Here is a 16,336-nt window from a genome sequence, read left to right as displayed (position 1 = left end):
CCAAGCTAAGATGCATCTCTTCCAAGGTCAAAACAAGAGTCCTAGGCTTGATAGGAACAAGAACAACAACAATGATAATAATAATCAAAGCACTCCAGATCGTTCCTACCTGTGGCCAAGAGAAGAAGGTAATAAATACGATGGAGCCATCCACCTCCACAAGTTCCCCAGGGGATGTTTAATGCATTATCAGTGCTGGCATATTCTCCCTCCTTTTTCTCTCTCTTGTCCCAATGGCCACACTATCATCTATAGGAAACACTTGCAATACAGGACACACTCTCTTACTACACAGATATTTCAGTAGGTATTTAATGGCAGGAAATGATCATAAATATTGTCCAAAAATGGGTTGGAATATGGAATTCCCTGCACTGCCAAAAGTCCTGGTCTATGGCTGTCTTCCTTCTCTGTCATATATTCTTTCTTTTTTTAAGATTTTATTTATTTATTTGACAGACAGAGATCACAACTAGGCAGACAGGCAGAGAGAGAGAGGAAGGGAAGCAGGATCCCTGCTGAGCAGAGAGCCCAAGGCAGGGCTTGATCCCAGGACCCTGGGATCATGACCTGAGCCAAAGGCAGAGGCTTTAACCCACTGAGCCACCCAGGTGCCCCAACTGTCATATATTCTTGCTCCATTTTTCATCTGCTATGGTAAGAACAACCCCGGCGAGGCTGCATGCTTGCTAATTATCAAGACGTCTTATTCCTGCCATGTTACTTTGAGTCCCGATCCTGCACTGATGAGTGGGTGAGAGCATTCAGGGCATGGGAGTGATTCTCCCAAAGCAGAACACACAGGAATTGGAGGAAGCAAGATGAGTTCTCTGGAAACCTACAGTCAAGCTGGGCAAAAAGACTAACAACCAAGGAATAGCCATTAACAATGTAAGGTAACTAGAATTCAGTGCCAAAGTGCGCCGTTCTAACACACATACACAGAGTGGGTTTCAGAGACCAGGGAAGAGATGAGAGCTGGAATAGCCAGAGAAGGCTTCCCACAGAAACTCCAGCAATGGGTCATGAAGGAAGATGAACAAATAAGCTACTCATGGTATAGATTCAAGTGAGGCATGTTTAGACCGCTCTAGCCTCATTTCCCCCTGAACCAATAATCCATCCTTCCTAATGAAATTCTGAGCAGTCCATGGCATAAGACTTGATACAAGGTCTGGGTACAAGGGTGGACGCCGTGTGAAGAGGATGTTACCAGGAGTCCTCAGAGTCCCAGTCCTGGCAGAACCACTGATGGACTGGGACAGTAGGACACTGAGGGCCAGTGGCAAAGAGGAACGAGCTTCATTCCCTACGGCAACTGTAAATGAGCTTTGAGACTAATATGAGCTCAGAGTTGCCGTGAAATCCCACAGGGTTTGTTTTTATCCTCTCAGATGTGTAGAGAGATGAGATAATGAGCCCCTGCTGAAGGGTGTTCTCCCGGACAAGCCCGGCTGTTCCTAGGAGCCCGGAGGCTGTCCCAGTTGCTGACACGTGATTCAGGGACAACCTTTGTGTGCACTGCATCCCTCCGTCAAAAACCATCCCCAAAGCATTTTAAATATCTCGCTGGTTTGCTTCATAAGAAGAAACCTGTACTCCATAAGCTACATTTACCTATTGGAGCCATCTCAGCTGCGTACTGCAAAATGCTTAAATGACCTAGATTAGTTTAATTCCGGACCGGAGATGAACCCAACTGAATTATCCCACCAGGTAATTAAGGTATAATTGTGACCTCAGGGATGTTGAGTTGGGGCTAGGTCTGAAGTAAGGTGCGTACAAGCTAGGGCAGCTGAAAATGGGCAGAGAATCTGGCCATTGTCATTGGAACCTGTCATCTAATGGGACCAAGTTCAGATATAGCTGTAATCACTTTAGATTTATGTGTCACTGGATAAATTTTAGAAAATATATTCCACCTATGAGTTATGTCATATGGCACTAGTCTTTCTCTGGCTGACTTATTTCACTTAGCATAGTGCTCTCTAGCTCCAACCACGTCATTATAAATGGAAAGATTTCATTCTTTTTTATGGCTGTGTAATATTGTCTTGTATGTATGTGGCACATCTTCTTTATCATAGAGGAAGAAAAAAGAGAGGCAAATCAAGAAACAGACTGTTGGGTGCCTGGGGGGCTCAGTTGGCTGGGCACCTGCCTTCAGCTCGGGTCATGATCCCAGAGTCCTGGAATCGAGTCCCGCATTGGCCTCCCAGTTCCATGGGGAGTCTGCTTCTCCCTCTGACCTTCTCCCCTCTCATGATCCCTCTCTCAAATAAATAAATACATAAAAATCTTAAAAAAAAAAAAAGCAACAGACTGTTAACTATAGAGAAGACCAATGGTTAGCAGAAGAGGGGTGCATGGGGGGAATGGGTGAAATAGGTGATGGGGGTTTAGGAGTACACTTGTGGTGAGGAGCATCGGGGGTTTTATAGAAGTGTGAAAGGACTATATTGTATATCTGAAAATAATATTACACTGTATGTCAAGTAACTGTAATTTAAATAAAAACTTAAATATATATGGGGCAGGGATGGGATACTCGACTGCAAAGCTTAGACCCAAGACTTCACCGTAAATTACTATACTACCTGTGATTACACTGAAGGTGGGACTAATCATATGTACTAGAGCTCTGGCTTTGGAATAAGACAGACTCAGGTTAGAATCTGGGCTTTTTCAGGGTGTCCCCCTCGTTCAGTGGGTAGAGCATATGACTCTTGGTCTTGGGGTCATGAATTCAAACCCCATGTTGGATGTAGAGATAATTTTTTAAGATTTTATTTATTTACTTGTCATAGAGAGAGATAGAAAGCCCAAGCAGACGAAGCAGCAGGCAAAGGGAAAAGCAAACTCCCCACGGAGCAAGGAGTCTGACATGGGAATTGATCCCAGGACCCTGGGATCATAACCTGAGCCAAAGGCAGATATTTAACCAACTGAGCTATCCAGGTACTCCAGATTCTTTTCTTTTCTTTTCTTTTTTAAGTAATCTCTAGGGATGCCTTAACCCAAAAAGAAGGAGGAAGAAAAGACATAGACCACCAAAAAACTCCAAAGTCAAACTTAGTCCTCTCTCCTCATGAACTTGAGAATATGTCTAATAGTCTTAGAAGTACTATGAGTTTAAAAATTGAGTCTTGAGTCTGCAGAAAGAGTTATTTTCTTTCCCTAAAAGGATAGCATAATGTGAAGCAAAGACCACAGAATTGTAAGTTAGAAAGTCTCAGATTCAAATGTTGCTTCTGTTTCTTCCTAGATGTCTGCCAAACTGGGCTGCCTCCTTAACATCTCCAAGCTTCTTTGTTCATCCATAAGATAGTCATGACTGTACCCAACTTTCAAGGCTGCTGGAAGAATTAGAACCAGAGTGTGAGATAGACCTAGCCTGTGTGCAGGACTAACCCAGCATGGCTGCATCTCTACCCTGGTGATCTGGGCCACCTATTCCCCCCATCATGTGCGTTGAACAGTCTTGTCTCAGAATCAGAGGAAACCCCACAACTTCCCCCACACGATGGAGAGAAAATGGTCTATGACAATTTCAGAATTAGGGGATGAGAAAGATGTTGAAATTAGCCAAGCTCTCTCATGATTTGAAAGCAAGAAAGATCTGATAACCCAAAGAACTGCAGGGAGAGTCCTTCGATTCCATGAATCATAAAGATGTGCTTAAGTATAAGAAGGCAGCAAAATTCATAGCAAAGTGCACAGAATTTGCCGTCAAACAATTATCATTCAGAACCCAGCTCTTCCACTTATTAAAGTGGGTCACCTTAAACAAATTCATCTCCCAGAAGTTCAAATTCCTCACCAGTAAAGAAAAAATAAATAGATAAGCTAACAGCCCTCAAAGCGCTGTTTCTAGGATACAATAAGATAATTTTTGCAAAGCTTCAATATCTTTAGTGGAATGGATAAGTAAATGTGCTGTAAGCATACCAAGGAAGACCATAGCAAAACCAGAAATAACACACTAGATGTAGCTACATGACATGGACAAATCACAAAAATATGGAATATGTGGAAAAAGAAAAAATATATAAGTTTTATAGCATAAGACCCTGTACGTAAAATTAAAACCACATCAAAATCACTGTATTTTTTTTAAAGGCAGACATATTTTTAAATCAATAGGAAAGGACTAAGCATGGGAGGACATATATTTTGCATCCGACTGGATACCTATGAGGAATGGGGGAAGGATTGGGCATGGAAAGAAAAGGAAGCAAAAAGAATAAAGTGAAAAAATGCCTTGCATCAGTTATGATGACTTATCAGGACCTGGCAAGTAAGATTAACTCAATTTCAGACCTAAGATCCCATAAGTAACAAATCACTTGAAATAGTGCCTGCATATTTTATTTACTCAGTAATTTGCAGTAAAGAGTATGCACATTCTAGTATAGATATTAGGAAAGTCCTTTCAAAAGCTTCATTTAACCCATACACCTAGACCTATTATAAATCATGCTTTGTGAGAGACAAAAGAACTTTAATGATCATATAACCTAGCCCTGCCATTCTGCTGAACAGAAAATAAAACCCAAGGAGGGGAAGTGAATTTTAAAGGTGACTCAGCTAGTTGGTATGTCCTAGAGGGGACAAACACAGAGCTTGACTCATCCCCAGAACTAGCTGCTAGAGTCAGGTGGGTGGGGGGGGGACAGCTTCAGGAAACCATGTTTTATCTGATACGTCAGTGTCTCTCTTTCACTAGTGACCTCTAATTTGAGCTAATTTGAAGATTAGGGGTGCATGGCTGACTCAGTCAGAAGAGCATAAGATTCTTGATCTTGGGATCATGAGTTCGAGCCCCATACTGGGTGTAGAAATTGCTTAAAATAAAAATAAACAAGTAAACTTTTAAAAAATAATAAATAAAGTGCAAAGATCAAAGTAGAAAGACTTTTTGTTTTATTATTACTGACATATAATTGATACATAACATTGTGTAAATTTGAACTGTACGATGTGTTGGTTTGATACATTTATACATTACTGTATGTAGAGTGTTAGCTAACACTTCTACCACCTCCCACAATTTTTAAGTCCTCTTTGTGGTGAGAACAATTAAGAACTGTCTCTTAGCAACTTTGAAGTTTGCAACATACTGGTGTTGACTATAATACAATGTTTATGACACAGAGTTGTTGACAATAGTCACCGGGCTGTACCTTAGATCTCTGGAACTCGTATCTGCCAGTTACAAGTTTGTACCCTTAAACATCTTTTTAATACCATCTGACTAAGCAGTTTTTGGACACATGTGACTGATTATATAATAAAAAAAAGCACAAAAAAAAAAAGCACAACAGTGGGTAATATAAGGGGACAGCCAGTATAAAGAGCAGATTCATCATCTTCCAGCTTCTGAAAGCCTTTTATGAGAAGAAGGAATTACATTGGCTATGAGGGAAGTGTCTGGAAGGGGTAAAACTAAAACCAATGTGTGGAAGATAAAGAGAGCTCATACAGATCCAAAATAAGAGTTAGCAGGTAGAACTGTCCGCAGATGGATGCTCATTGAGCAATTCGATGATCAAGCAGAAGGCATGAATCCCATGGGGATTACAACACCTGCTGACCAGGTTCTTCCCAAATCTGAGTCTATGTGTCTCTTGTCTTCACAGAAATTTCCAAATACGTACCAGAATTAATGTGAAGCAGAAGCACCAGCTCAGGGCTCAGCTCCAAAAAATGCAGAAGAACATAGATGCCCAAGGAGAACAAGCCAGGTACAAGATTTCCCAAAAACAAGCTCTATAAATTGGCCCAGAAATATAGAGCTAACTTCTATATAGAGAAGAAAGAATCTGTCCTTCCATTCTGGGATTTTGTGGTTCTTGCTGTTCATTCTCATCTTCAGATCAATTGTCCATATTGAATCCATGACTGAGAATAATCTCACCACAGTAACAGAGTTCATTCTCATGGGCTTCACGGACAACCGCATGTTGGAGATTCCCCTCTTCCTAATGTTTCTCATCTTCTATATCATCACCCTTCTGGGGAATGTGGGAATGATCATTCTGATCCAAGTGGATATCCAACTCCACACCCCCATGTACTTCTTCCTGAGCCATCTCTCCCAGCTGGATGCCTGCTATGCCTCGGTGGTCACCCCTCAGATCCTGGCCACACTAGCCACTGGCAAGACAGTCATCTCCTTTGGCCAATGTGCTGCCCAGTTCTTTTTCTTCACCACCTGTGCCGGCACAGAGTGTTTCCTGCTGGCAGTGATGGCCTATGACCGCTATGTCGCTATTAGCAACCCACTGCTCTACACTGTAGCCATGAATCCCAGAATCTGCTGGAGTTTGGTGGTGGGAGCCTATATCTGTGGGATGTCAGGGGCCATCCTGCGTACTGCATGCACCTTCACCCTCTCCTTCTGTGACCACAATCAGATCAACTTCTTCTTCTGTGACCTCCCACCCCTACTAAAACTCAGCTGCAGTGACACAACAAACACTGAAATTGTCATTGTCTTCTTTGGCAACTTTGTGATCTTGGCCAATGCCTTGGTCATTCTGATATCCTACCTGTTCATCATCAAGGCCATTCTGAAGGTAAAGTCTCCAGGTGGCAAGGCCAAGACTTTCTCCACATGTGTCTCCCACCTCACTGCTGTGGCCCTTTTCTTTGGGACTCTCATCTTCATGTATCTTCGGAGTGGCTCAGGCAAGTCCTTAGAGGAAGACAAGGTCGTGTCTGTCTTCTACACTGTGGTCATCCCTATGCTAAACCCTCTGATCTATAGCCTAAGAAACAAGGATGTGAAAGCAGCCTTCAGAAAGATCACTGGTAAACTCCAGGTGTTCCAGAGTGTGTAGATATGAGTGACAAGACCTCTCCTCTTGGTCTATTTTCTTCCCATATCAATAGATCCTCAGAGGTACAAACACTATATGCAAATCAGACCCATAAATAGAAGGTAGATGGGTATCAGAGGGCAGATTTTAAAAAACCTGCAAATATGGTAAACTCATTTCCAGCAATCCCATGGTGCTTTTTTCTCCTCCCCCTCTCCTACTTCCAGTCCATTCCTTAGTGCACAACAGCCTTATGATACTGTCTGATAACTTACGTAATTTCAGGGCTCCGGGGGATTTTGAGTTTATCTCATCCCCCCTAGAATCTTTGTAACCATGCTTGAGATTCCATCTTTTCCTTCTCATTTTTTGCTTCCATTAATACTGCCTTTTTCTCTGTCAAAGGTTCTATTTGGGGATTCCAGTAATCAGTGCTAATAGTCTTTTTTTTTTTTTTAATACATGAGTAACTGGTCACCTCAGTAAGCTGGGAGTGCTGTATAAGACAAAACTGAGTCTCCCAATGGCCAAAGGAAAGGAGTGTTTGACAAACAGCCTTCCTCTTCACTGTCCTACTCTTGTGATACCCCCTTGGGTATCTTTCCTTCTTGCTCATGCCACAAGGATGAAATTTGCAAACTGCCTTCTCACTTGACGATTTCCTGGCTCTGTTGTTCCTGCTGTGTAATATTCCTCTCATACCTCCAAGATGAACTAAGCCACTTTCCCTTTGGCTCCTCAAAGGCCAACTCCCTAGTTTCTGAAGGACATGATACGTTGCTTCTCCGCCCCATGCACACTGCCTGCTTTGTGAACAGTCCCTTCTTACCAAGCATCCCAGTTTCAGGAACTGCAGAGGCAGAGAACAACGGCAGGTATAAGGTAACATTAAACCATGCATTATCTTCTCTGAAAGAAAGTTTGTGGAGAAAGGAAAGTAACTAATTCCTGCTTGAGACTGCAAAACCCTTCAGGGCAGAGTCTGTTTTCCTTGTTGGGGAACTCAATCCAAGTTCAGAATCTGGACAAGATGAACTCTTTTGACAATTGCTTCTGAACAGATTTTTAGGGCACATGCATGATCTCATTTGAGCTTTAGGGAAACGCTGCAAGGCAAAAAAGGGTCTAGACAGGGTTGAATAGAAGATTCCCATTTTGCAGTTAAGAAAGTGCTTTCTCATAGTCCCTTTGGACCTTTGCTCAGAGTCTCTTTGTTCAGAGTATACAGCTGTAGACAACAAATGGCTTTCAGACTCAGGGTTGTATCTGAGTCCCAATTCTACCACTAATTCATTGTGAAATCTACAGTAAATGGCTTCATTTCTCAGATCCTAATTTTCTCCAGATATAAAACAAATATAACAACTCCTAATTCAAGAGCCTATTATAAAAATTATATGAGGTGAGGGGTTCCTGGCGGGTTCAGTCAGAAGAGCATGCAACTCTTAATCTTGAGGTTGTAACTTTCAGTCAACAGGGGGCTCAAAATAAATAAATGAGGAGATGAATAAGAAATCTCCCTGCACAGGTGTGGCTGGATGGCTCAGTCAGTTAAGCATCCAACTCTTGATTTTGGCTCAAGTCATGGTCTCAGGGTCATGAGATCCAGCCCCATGTCAGGCTCCACACTCAACAGAGAGTCTGCTAGAGATTCTCTCTCTCCTTCTCCCTCTGCCCCCTCACCCCTCCAACGCTCTCTCTCTCTCTCTCTCTCTCTCTAAAATAAATAAATAAATCTTTTCCAAGAAAGAGAGGAAGGAAGGAAGAAATCTCCTAACACAAATCCTTTGTTCCATATATATTGTTCTCTTCCCTGCCCTTTCCCTCACTTTCACCATGGGCCTTGCCACAATTCTGTCACATTAACAAAAATGAAATAAATTACAAACAAGTGACAATGAAAGACAGTGAACTGAGGAAAATGAATAACTCAATCCTTTTCTCCCAAGAAATTTTTTTCCAATTTATTTATTTTCAGAAAAACAGTATTCATTATTTTTTCACCACACCCAGTGCTCCATGCAAGCTGTGCCCTCTATAATACCCACCACCTGGTACCCCAACCTCCCACCCCCCCCGCCACTTCAAACCCCTCAGACTGTTTTTCAGAGTCCATAGTCTCTCATGGTTCACCTCCCCTTCCAATTTACCCAAATTCCCTACTCCTCTCTAACGCCCCAAGAAATTTTTTTTAAATGGGGTTTCGTTGGGGTAGGGGTGCACCTCCTATCTGCATCCCACATGGTCAAGGATAATCAAAAGATGTCTTTTTATTGAATATATTGTTGTGTTCCCAAGGAACCCCTTTACCACACCTTGATTTTATGAGAAGTTGGTTCTCCATGGTCCTCTAGATGGGAACAATTGTTGTATTAAAATGATCCAGCTGACCAAGGTAGAGAAGTCAAGAGAGATACAAAAATGAAGCAGTTATTCAAGGAGAATCAGCAGTAACAGACTCAGGAAGAGCCCTGGCAGGTTCCATCCCCTGCTTCCACTGCACTGAGGGGCAGCCACAAAAGTTCTCTTGCTTCCTTAAGACACACTGTGTTTAGTGTTGAGGATCCAAAACCAAATTCCCCTTTGGGGACTAGTTCAAGCTTAGTCATAAGGCTCAAAGGAGTCCATCCATACTTGCAGACCTCTAATGGAGAGGGGTTCTTCAGCATATTCTAGCAGATCTGCACTCACACACACACTGATTCCATCCATGCTTTAAATAAAGGACTGGGTCTCAGTATCCTGTATACTGCTATCATATTCTCATTATAGGAGAAACTTCACCCACTTAGAGCTCTTTGCTTAGGTAACCACTGTTCTAGCACTTGACCTTGACCTTCAGGTGATCAGACTAGAAAAAGCCCCTGACCCAGCATTCATCAATGCATGAATAAGAGTCGAGAGCCACAAGGTGCTCTAGAGTTATACAATGATTATTAAGCAGAACCAATAAAGTTGTCTCCCTCTTGAGGGTCTGAACTTAAAAATATGGGAAAAGATGGAGTTATTTGAGAAACGAGACTTACAAATTATAATTAGATATGGAGAAAATGGCTGAGTCATGTTAATGCGCAGACCATAGAGAAAATGAGCAAATGTCAGGTACGGAGAAGGAAGTGATATAACCTGGTCCCTCATGCTCCATTAGATCTTTCAGGTCTTGAATTATGTTCCAGACTTAGTTCTAGGACTCTCTATAGGTCCCCAAGAAATCCCTATGTCTCTTTTGAAGCATAAGAATCTTAGCCACAGACCCACATTCTACTAGATAATGTGAGTGGGTCTCTGTTACAATCTAAATGACTAAGCAACTCATTGTCCTAGCTACTAATAACAAAATAATAGAGATAATGATAATAGCCAAGTCTTACAGAGCACCTATTATATGCCAGACACTATTCTAAGAACTTTTATATGTATTTAGCAACCCTACGATACGTTAGCAACCCTATGATGTATGTGTAATTACTATACCCACATAGGAGATGAGTAAACTAGGACGCAGGGAAGTTAAAATAAGTTCCTCAGGTCACAGAAGCCACAAAAGCCATAGAAGGCCATGATTTGAGCTCAGGAAATCCAGTTCTAGAAATTCCACTCTTATCTACAATATTATATCATCTTTGAATGTCATTTTATATACAACCATCCCTTCTTTGGTACAGAATCACTTAAGGGAAAACAGCCTTACTCACTAGGCTCTTTCTCCAGGAGCCAGAAAAAAATGGTTTTCCTGCGTCAGAACTGGAAGTCATGTGAAAAATAAAACAACTTTCAAAGGTTGATGGAGAGGTCTCTACAAGATGAAATAAAATGAAAGACAGCTTTAACAAGGAGAGGATCTTGCTTTTCACAAATGCCTCTGCATCTGCAGGTTCTTGGCTGAGCCACCAAACAAAAACTGGAAAAGATTGCCTATAAAGGTCATTTCATGAAGAATCATTCAGAATATACACTGAGCTGGGCTGAAGAGACCCTATTCTCTGTGATAGCTAGGATGCCACCGGGCCTTTAGGTCAGCATCAGCCATAAGGCTTGTCCCTGACAAGGCAGCTCTGTTGATGCTTGAGACAATGAAAGCAACACTGATTCTCAGATCTACCAACCAGGCAGTAAGTCCAAGTTCTCTACATTCAACTTCTCTGAATAAAAGAAATGAGGTCAGGATAAATTCGTGCCTTCTTCCCAACACCTTCTGCAGACCTACAAAGGAGAAACTGTCTGCATAAATCATTCTTCCTCCATAATCAACCTACAGGACCTACTTCTTTACTTTACCCAGGTCTCTACTGAAGTGTTGCCTCATTTTAGAGAAAACTTTCTTGACCACCATATCTAAAATAATAGCTCCCCTGTTGCCTATCATTTCCCATCCCCCTACTCTGCTATTTATTCTTCAAGACACTTAATAATACTCGTTATCTGTTTGTTTTTATCCCTGCCCCCAGTAGAATGTCCTTTGTCACCGCCCCCAACCCAGCAAAGACTGTCTGCCATTTTTAGTGCACCTTCTGACTCACAGTAGATGTTAAGTAAATATCTAATGAAAAACATGAAGAAGATAGAAATAAATTAAGACTTCCATTTCTGGTAATATGGTGGACTAAGGTTTTTCTAAAAAACCTCACCCCTGAAAAACATGAAAAAAATAAATAAAAAGGGGAAAAGACACAAAAAATCAAAGGCTAAATGTCTGAGGGAAAATAAGAACCCTAAGAAAGAGGCAGAGGATTGCACTATGTTTGTCATCAAAAGCATCACCCTATGAGGATATATTAGTTGTCTGTTGCTCTTAATTAGTAGCTTAGGGGCCCATGGCTGGCTCATTTGGTAGATCATGCAATTCTTTATCTCAGGGTTGTGAGTTCAAACCCCGCATTGGGTGAGGAGCCTACTTGATATGAATCTTGAACTTACAACCTTGAGTGAAAAATTGGCAGCAAATATTTACTATTGTACAGTTTCTGCTGGTCAGGAATCCAGGCAGAGGTTAGTTGGATTAGTCAGTCTCTGGCTCACAACTTAAGATGTTGCCTAGGGCTCCAGTCATGTTGACAAGACTTGAGTCCTTCCCCACTGTTGGCCCAATAGGCCCATTCCTTGCTACATGGTCCTCTCCATAGGGAAACTCACAACATGACTGTCATCAGAGCAGGTACTAAAGTCAGACACTGTAGTCTTTTTGAAACCTAATCTCAGAAGTAATATCCTATCACAGTTTATTTACTAAAGGTAGTCACTAAATCCAAGCCATACTCAAAAGAGAGGAATTAGTCAAAGACACAAATGCCAGAAAGCAGAATCATCCAGGGCCATCTTAGGGGCTGCCTCTGCAGTCGCCCTCTGACCCCAAATGACTCATGTTATTCAGCTAGAACTGGCTATACAACCAGACTACTTTTTCCAGACTCCTTTGCAGCTAAGTATGGTCATAGAGCGAGTTTTTAGGTAACAGAATGCTTGAAAAAGTGTTGTGGACCATTTCCAAGCCATGCTCCTTCCCATTCTGCTGGCCTGAGGCAACTGAACACAGTTACCTTGGAAACCACAGGCTGAAGGTCACAGAGGTTCAACAGGAATCACTACTTGGAGGACTGATAATGGCCCTTCTCTATCACTAACTATAAGGTACTGACTCATCTCACTCTAGTTTCCTTAGATCTTATCCAAATCTTTTTTAAATAGTGGCTTTACTAAATCCTCCTCAAATTACGCAAATCAAATGTAGCATCTGTTACCAGTAGAGACCCTGACTGATGCAGCCCTGGACCCCCCACCAAATAAATTCAAAGTAGAATCAAGAACTAAATATGAAAGGCAAATTAACAAACATGTTATAAAATAATGGAAGAGATCATTTTTATGATTTCATTTTAGGGAAGAATTTCTTACGTACAAAACAAAAGGCATTAATAATAAATTTAAATATTCCTAAATGTGTCGGTATTCATTAAAGAGTTTCTGTTGATCAAAAACATGATTAAGAATATGAAAATTGGAGGGCACCTGAGTGGCTCAGTGGGTTAAAACCTCTGCCTTTGGCTCAGGTCATGATCCCAGGGTCCTGGGATCGAGCCCCATATTGGGCTCTCTGCTCATCAGGGAGCCTGCTTCCTCCTCTCTCTCTGCCTGCTTCTCTGCCTACTTGTGATCTCTCTCTGTAAAATGAATAAATAAAATGGTTTTTCAAAAAAAGAATATGAAAATTGGGATGTTTCGCTGGCTCAGTCAGTAGATCATGCGGTGCTTGATCTCAGGGTTGTGAGATTGTGAGTAGGTACCATTGGACATGGTACCTACTTTAAAAATATAAATAAAAAGAGAGAGAAACTGCAGCTTATGTTTAAAAAAAGAAGATTAAAAATAAAGATACAAAATTGGAGAAAATATTTTTAAGGTACGCAATCACAACTATGTATGCATAAAATCAAACTATGTATGATTAGGAGGGGTAGGGTTAAAAGAAAAAGAAAAGCGATTGAGAAAAGATAGCATAAACACTCAAGCAGGCAATTCACAAGAAGACTGTTCAAATAACCAACATATCTATGAAGAGATGCATATTCTCATTAGTAATCAGGAAATTGCAAATTAAATACACAATATGCTCACTAGATTGGCAAAAATTTTAAAGTATGACACCACGCTATTAACAAATAGATGAAAAGAGTAGTATAAATTAACTAATTTAATAGTAGTAGTATCAAATTTGTTTAATTTTGTAAAGTATTTGGGCATCAACCTGTCAAAGCCAAAGATACACATAACCACTGACCTAGATAATCCAGTGACCTCAGTATGCACAAAGGAGAAACTCTTGCCGGTGCCCAGCTGGATACAGGTACAAAAATGTTCATAAAGCATTGTAATAGCATAAAACTCAAAACACTTACCATTAGTTTTTTTTTTTAAAATTCTTCTGATACGGAATGTGGATGTGATGGCTGGAGCCTGATAGCCATTATGGACCATAAACTAACCTCAAAGCTGGAAGCCAGGCTCAGAAGCAGCAGAGCAGAAACACAGAGAAGGCTAAGCCCCCAATGACATTTTTAATCCACCATACCATCCATGGGCTGCCTCATTTCCAGGCTTTTGTGTAGGATAGAAATAGACATTTATCTTATTTTAAAAGCAACTAGAAAATAAATATATGTATATATGTGTGCATGTATACATACCTATAATCCAAAAATAAGGTAAACTAAGCCATATTGTTAGTGATACGTGGATGGATGAAACTCCCTCCACTTCTCCTTGGTAACAACAAAATGGGATTTGAGGCACCCTGCTCTGTTCTTATTACTGATTCTCCACCAGTAAAGTGGTCTCCCTTTGTTTCTAAGTTACATACACTGTAGGACTGCACACTACCCCACAGAATATTCTGGAAGGCAGATGTTTACCCTAAAGAGGGCTTGATGCTCTCTTTAGATATAATATGGAAAGTAAGCAGTGCGTGGCCTGCTGAAGGCTGAGGAACTTCCTGTGGGGTCCAGTCAAGCTGCCCAGAAGTGGTGAAGCTCGAACTGGGTCCAGAAGGAAGCATCCATGGGCAAACCAGTCTGACAGGGAGCCAACCTGATGGAACGTACCACAGCTTCTAGTCCCAGCTCCTCCTCCCCACCATAGCCACCCTCCCCCATCAATTCTCACCAGCCCACATGACCTCCATCTGGCAGCTAAGAAGCTACATGCGCTCAGGAGCTCAGGAGAGGCACCACAGCCCTTCTTGGACCTGTTTCTTCATCTGTGATGTGTCAACGTAAGTCTGGATTCTCTCTCAGTTCTTTTTTTTTTTAATTTATTTTTTATTTTCAGCATAACAGTATTCATTATTTTTGCACCACACCCAGTGCTCCATGCAATCCGTGCCTTCTATAACACCCACCACCAGTTCTTGTTTGTTTGTTTGTTTGTTTCCAGCCCTGGAAGAAGAGACTTGAAGGTGACAATATTCCCTGAGGAACATGGAAAATGACATCATTCAGTGTCTTCCACTTATCCTCTTGAGCCTGTTAATCCCCAGACTCGTTGTTTTCTTCCCTCGATAGAGAGAGAGGGTATATAATAACCCCAAGTCAGCACTGACTGAAGAGGGCTACCTTCTCCCAGAAGCCCTCGCCTCTCGTTTTGTGATCGGCAGGCAAGTCTGGGCTCCTCCAGCCCCCACTGTAAGGTAAATCATCGCAGTGAATCATGGATCATGGATCATAATCACCTTCTCACACAAGCACTGTCCTAGGTGAGTTCTATAAATAGATGTTAAAACCACCCAAGGATTCAGCTGGATCCAAAAACTCAATGATTCGGAAATGAGAGGATCATAATTGGCTTGTTTGAGCAAGAAGACAAAACAGCACCAGAGGCTGCAAGTTTTTTCCCATTGAGGATGATATTTGCTGTGGGTCTTTCATAGATAGATTTGATGAGGTTCAGGAACGTTCCCTCTATCCCTATACTTTGAAGCGTTTTAATCAGGAACGGATGTTGGATTTTGTCAAATGCTTTTCTGCATCAATTGAGAGAACCATGTGGTTCTTCTCTCTTCTCATATTAATTTGTTGTATCACATTGATTGATTTGCGAATGTTGAACCATCCTTGTAGCCCAGGGATGAATCCCACCTGATCATGGTGGATAATCTTTTTAATGTGCTGTTGGATCCTGTTGGCTAGGATCTTGTTGAGAATCTTAGCATCCATATTCATCAGTGATATTGCTCTAAAATTCTCCTTTTTGGTAGGGTCTTTGCCTGGTTTGGGGATCAGGGTAATGCTGGCTTCATAGAAAGAGTCAGGAAGTTTTCCTTCTGCTTCAATTTTTTGAAACAGCTTCAGGAGAATAGGTGTTATTTCTTCTTTGAAAGTTTGGTAGAATACCCCAGGGAATCTGTCAGGTCCTGGGCTCTTGTTTTTTGGGAGGTTTTTGATCACTCCTTCAATCTCGTTATTAGATATCGGTCTATTCAGGTTGTCGATTTCTTCCTGATTCAATTTCGGGAGTTTATAGTTTTCCAGGAATGCATCCATTTCATCTAGGTTGCTAAGCTTATTGGCATATAACTGTTGATAATAACTTCTGATGATTGTTTCTACTTCCTTGGTGTTAGATGTGATCTCTCCCTTTTCATTCATAATTTTATGAATTTGGGCTTTCTCTCTTTTCTTTTGGATTAGTGTGGCCAATGGCTTATCGATCTTATTGATTCTTTCAAAAAACCAGCTTCTAGTTTCATTGATACGTTCTACTGTATCTCTGGTTTCTACCTCAATGGGAAAAAGCTTGCAGCCTTCCCATTGAGAGCAGGAACAAGACAAGGATGCCCACTTTCACCACTCTTGTTCAACATAGTATTAGAAGTCCTAGCAACAGCAATCAGACAACAAAGAGAAATAAAAGGTATCCAAATTGGTAATGAAGAGGCCAAACTCTCTCTCTTCGCAGATGACATGATTCTTTATATGGAAAACCCAAAAGACTTCACCCCCAAACTACTAGAACTCATACAGCAA

The 16,336-nt window shown here is 41.4% G+C and overlaps 1 protein-coding gene across 1 annotated transcript; it reads left to right on the top strand.

Annotated features, from left to right (window-relative positions):
* The first annotated feature begins 5,897 nt into the window (after positions 1-5,897).
* On the top strand, positions 5,898-6,842 carry LOC122914486 (olfactory receptor 9I1). The gene has a single exon (XM_044261101.1). It carries the CDS (start codon positions 5,898-5,900, stop codon positions 6,840-6,842), a length of 945 nt encoding a protein of 314 aa, XP_044117036.1.
* Positions 6,843-16,336: the final 9,494 nt, after the last annotated feature.

Source organism: Neovison vison, chromosome 7, assembly GCF_020171115.1.
Source record: "Neovison vison isolate M4711 chromosome 7, ASM_NN_V1, whole genome shotgun sequence".
In the NCBI taxonomy this organism is placed as follows: domain Eukaryota; kingdom Metazoa; phylum Chordata; class Mammalia; order Carnivora; family Mustelidae; genus Neogale; species Neogale vison.
This window is presented reverse-complemented; position numbering and strand designations above follow the sequence as displayed.

What these genes read in the sequence shown, in the direction of transcription:
- LOC122914486 (XM_044261101.1), top strand. Translation starts at nt 5,898, where the DNA reads ATGACTGAGAATAATCTCACCACAGTAACAGAGTTCATTCTCATGGGC.